The 4879-nt window shown below is 40.1% G+C and overlaps 1 protein-coding gene across 2 annotated transcripts; it reads left to right on the top strand.

Moving 5' to 3' along the window:
- Window positions 1-437: 437 nt before the first annotated feature.
- On the top strand, window positions 438-1430 carry LOC129771270 (nuclear pore complex protein Nup98-Nup96-like). 2 transcript variants are annotated; one of them, XM_055774757.1, is made up of 3 exons: window positions 438-558; window positions 626-738; window positions 810-1430. In XM_055774757.1, exons 2-3 carry the CDS (start codon window positions 733-735, stop codon window positions 1083-1085), a joined length of 282 nt encoding a protein of 93 aa, XP_055630732.1. In that variant the 5' UTR covers window positions 438-558; window positions 626-732; the 3' UTR covers window positions 1086-1430. The 2 variants fall into 2 exon arrangements, with proteins under 2 accessions (XP_055630732.1, XP_055630733.1); XM_055774758.1 differs by having other exon boundaries at window positions 480-562.
- Window positions 1431-4879: the final 3449 nt, after the last annotated feature.

The raw sequence follows: 4879 nt of genomic DNA, 5'->3' as shown, positions 1-4879 counted from the left end.
GTTCAAGCTTTGAATGAAAATTTTCACTTCAAATTATTTGATTACTCAAAACACGTGGAACTGATTCTTACTTAATTATGTTTGTATAACGTTCTTGATGTTTTCACCAAAACTTATAATTATAATATGAAATCAGTATCAAACACAATTCTTGTTCAGGGTTTTTTCACTACTTGCGAAAGAACGTATTGCTATATTACATAAAATATATTTATTACAAAAAATGTTTATTTTCATTCATAATTTTTATTTTGTATATGTGTTAATTGCACCTAAAAATTTATTTTTACTGTCACTTCCCAAAAGCAAAACACGAAACTAAATACCATCAACGCGAATTGACAGTTGTTTGTCATGTCTGTGAGTATTAGCACGATTCAGGCAATTTTTCGTCCCATGTATTAGTATGTGTGTGCTATTGACGTTTGTTTATTTTGAAATCATTTCAAAAGTTGCAAGTGATATGGATGCCGAAAATAAATTTCTGCTCAAAGCGAAGCAATGGTCACAGGCGCACGAGGTCATCATGGAGTGTTTTGCCATGGATTGTGTTCAACGGTGGGTAATGTCAGCGACAAATTATTCATAATTCATTGATTAACTTCTGTTTTTGTTTTGCTCACAGAAAACTTCCATCATTTAAATTCGATACTGAACGAGTTCTAGAATGTCAAACAAATTTTCAACTGTTCCATCAAGGGGCAGATTTCGAGCGACTTCATCCAGCTGAATATGAAGGTGAGTGTTTGTTAACTTGAACACACCAAAATAGTTTCTCTTCTAATATTCTTATTCGGTATTTCATACAGTTCAACCTGACCCGGAACGCGATCGACGAAGAGGTGGTTAAAGCTTGGCTCGAGGAATTCAAGACCAAACTGACCGATCTGTGCTCGGTGATCAAGATGTTTCCCTGCCCGACGCTGAAGCATCGACTCTGTCAGAACGCAATCACCCAGCTATTGGACATCCGCTATGCGTTGATGCAAAATGCGCTCGAGAAGCTGCTTCTGCCCCAGGAATACGTCCTCGAGAAATTGCGGCTGAGCGCGTTTCTGGACGAGGATCCGCGGAAGCAGCGATGAATAGCGTTTGAAAGAAATGTATGATGTAATTTTAATCGCAAAGCATTATTACTACAATGCTGAAACAAAAAAAAACACTCTAGAATAAATGGATGGGTACACATCCTTTCGTACGCAAATTTCAAGATGATCACAGGAAGTGAACAGATAATACATATGAATAAGTAGTGCCCCTGGCTTGTTAGGCAATGTTATTATAATTGGCTCATAAAAAATTGTTCATTTTTATCTAACTATCTGAGACTGTTAAAAAAGTATGTGGCAACAGAGCGTGTGAAATAAATCATGCTGTTTGTGTATGATTAGAAATAAAATAAATTAGTGAGTGAATGAGTACACAGCAACTGGACAAAAGTTAGTTTTTGTAATACTGTTGATGACAGCCAAGTCTTTTGTCCAGTAAGTTTTTCATGTTCATTTATCATTGCAAATTTACGTTGCCGTCGTTGTGATAATCATTGTAAAACGAGATGCGCCTAAGATGAACGTGTGCGCTCTGCAAATTACGGAAAAGGTTTGCGAACGTATTTTGAAATGGGGCGGAAAGGTTTATTACACCTTTGACCGCTCTGACGGCACTTATCGTTAAAAACACCGTCCTGATGTGCGCCTGCGAGGCCTGCACTCACTTTGGCCGTGCCAAACTTCGACATTCATATGTACTTTCCAAGAAACGCAAATTTGAGCAGGCTCGTGGTTGCAGCAGCAGCTGTGGTTTCAAGATTTTTCATATGCAATTTGTTCATGACCCATCCCCAAAAGGCACATCATGAGAGGGTGCTCACAAACAATGGTGGGAATTCAGAAAACACGGGTTCGATCAGCTCGGTGCAGCTGTACCACAGGTAATAAGAACAAGGTACAGATGCTTGATCTTCGCTCACTCATATGCGATTGGGAAGCGAAAGATGCGCAAGGGAATTGGGGAGTTCACCGCTGCCGATAGCGATCGAGAACATCGCACAGATATGCGTTCAGCAAAGCGTAAGCGGAAATGATTTTATTATTCTGCCGAGCAGATACTTCCGAATCGTTCACTATGGAATCAACAATAAATTAAATATTTTATCTGATGTTTTGTTAAATGAATACAAGTTGTAATGTTGTGAAACTGTACATTATGAATATAAGTTTTATATACCTAGTGTTTTCATGTGAATATATGTAGTTCTACCAGAACTGTATTTTGAATGAAGAGAAGGATTCTTTGATGTTTGTGCCGGTTGTTCCGCCGTTTTGTATTTACTTTCGACATTGCGTGGAGTGCAGTTCGAGTTTTTGTTCGCCGATAGCAACTTGTGGTGGGGAAAATAATTTCCCCATACAATGTTGGCAGCTGGAAATTGTGGGCTGTCGAATTGAGCCAGCCACCTAACAGCAATCAGTTGTATGTAGCAGAAATATTTGCAGCAATGTTCACCTGTCAAACCACTGTATGAACAAATGCATGTATGTGTATGTGAAAGATGTACGGTTTTGTATAGCGCGAGGTCTCTTTCACATTGTTATCCGGTTATCCGTCCAAACCCAGCGGCGCTTTTTGAAACCGGTCCGGCAGAAACCGGATAATGTGTAATCGCCCTAACACGGCGGACCAGGGAACCAGTTTCAGATTGATCACGGTGAAATAAAACACGCGAGTTTACACTTGATAACTTGTATTTTAGGGGGTCTCCGTAGCCACATTGGTTGCGCGTTCGCTTAGTAAGCGATCGATCGTGAGTTCTCAAAACTCAGGACCCTCATTGACCATCTTTGTGTTGTTACAGAATAGCTTCGTCCACGCAACAATCATCAGCGATGGAGATCGATCCACGGTCGAAATACGATCGATTCATCCATACAACTGCTCTGCTCTACAAGACACATCGGGCTGCTGTTCTATAAATAACTCAACAATGATCAATCAACTGTCTCCGCTGTCCGGTGGTCCAATTGGATAATGGAAGAACAGACAGAATACTCTTACGCCTAAATGGCTACTGTGTGAATGTACCAAATGTAATGGTATAGGAGAAATACTGGCGAACGGCAACTGTGTAATGTGCTAATTATAGATATGATAACCATGTGACATGTACACGATTAAAATTCGGCTCTGTTACAGCTGAAATGCTAATGAGCCTTAAATAAATAAATGGGATAAAAAAAAAACTTGTATTTTAGGATAAACGATTGAATGAACTGTAGTTGGGAAAAGTGCTTTATCGAATGAGAGCACACGCTATTTACCTAGGGGTATATCAATTGAATCAGTGCACCCGTGGCCGAGTGGTTAGCATCATAACTAACATGCCGGGTGTTCGGGTTCGATTCCCGTTCTGGTCGGGGGAATTTTTCGTCAAAGAAATTTCCTCCGACTTGCACTGTGATCACGCGTATTCTAGAGCTTGCCACTCAGAATGCATTCAAGGCGTGTTATTTGGCATAGAAATCTCAACTAAGTACTAATAAAAATGACGCAAGTAATACTACGTTGAGACGGCGAAGTTCCTCTAGGAACGTTAGTGCCATTGAAGAAGAAGAAGAATATCAATTGAATCAACGATTACTCACTAGGGAAGGGGTGCTCGGATGTAATGCGTGTACAGCAAGGTAATCATCGTTCTCTTCAGATTTTTCATGAAGTTACAGCATTTCAACAATCACTTAAATTTTACATCTTCACACTTTGTTCCTCTAATTTCCTTATAGAATTGTTATAGAATTGTAAGATTTTTCGATTGTGCCTTCATCCTAGTGGAATGCATGATTCTCTCCTACCAATGGAAATAAATCGATTGCTCTCAATTCATGTGGATGACTTTCAAAACACACATTTCAGGGAAGAAGTTCAACCATATGGAAAAATATTTTTGCCGCACTCAGGTAGCTCAAGCCTTCTTTTATAAACACTGGATTCAAAGAGCGGGCGGAAAGTTCGATAATTCTTGAAAATAAAGCGCATAATTTAAAAAATATGAATCGTGTCCACGTGGATAGTATCTAAACCCCCCCCCCTCCCCCACCGTGGACAACCGTAAAGTTGTCAACGTGGTATGTGGACAGCCCCTAGACACTTTGTTCTGCACAAAACAGCCAATAGAAGATGCGCCAACACCTTGTTTTTTCTGAGTGTTTAGTTGGAAACAGTTTCCTATCTTAAGGCTGATTTAGACGATGCCAGTCAGCGCTCTAGTTGAGGTATCCAGTGAACAGAGAACAGACACTCTGTCCAAGTTACTTGTACCAGCATCGAACAAGTAAAGGCTGATTTAGACGATGCCAGTCAGCGCTCTAGTTGAAGTATCTCCAGTGAATAGAGAACAGACACTCTGTTCAAGTTAAAGGCCAATTACTTGTTCGACACTGGTACAAGTAACTTGAACAGAGTGTCTGTTCTCTGTTCACTGGATACTTCAACTAGAGCGCTGACTGGCATCGTCTAAATCGGTCTTTAATCTTCTGTATAACTTTGGTTTCGCGAGAGTAAAACGGCAGTACTAATGAAGCTCACGATGCAGCTGCTCACAGCACGTGTTGCTTTAACGAATGAAAGCAAAGGCAAAACAAACACTTGACGATACTCCTCAATTAGCAAATGCAATTAATTAATTACCCAATAAGCGAACTTGTACTGGAATGACATAATCCAAAATCCCAAGATTTGGAAAAGTGTAAACATGAAACAACATCTGGCACCACTGCTCATGAGTGCCCGCTTCATAAAAAAAAATCTGTCAGTACGTCTTCTTCTTCCACCTCATCTTCGTGCTCTCACATTTTTCCAATTGGAAAACCAAAAGCGGCCGTCG

The sequence above is a fragment of the Toxorhynchites rutilus genome, chromosome 2, assembly GCF_029784135.1.
Source record: "Toxorhynchites rutilus septentrionalis strain SRP chromosome 2, ASM2978413v1, whole genome shotgun sequence".
Taxonomy (NCBI): Eukaryota; Metazoa; Arthropoda; class Insecta; order Diptera; family Culicidae; genus Toxorhynchites; species Toxorhynchites rutilus.
Note: the sequence above shows the minus strand (reverse complement) of the source record. Positions and strands in the feature narration are given on the sequence as shown.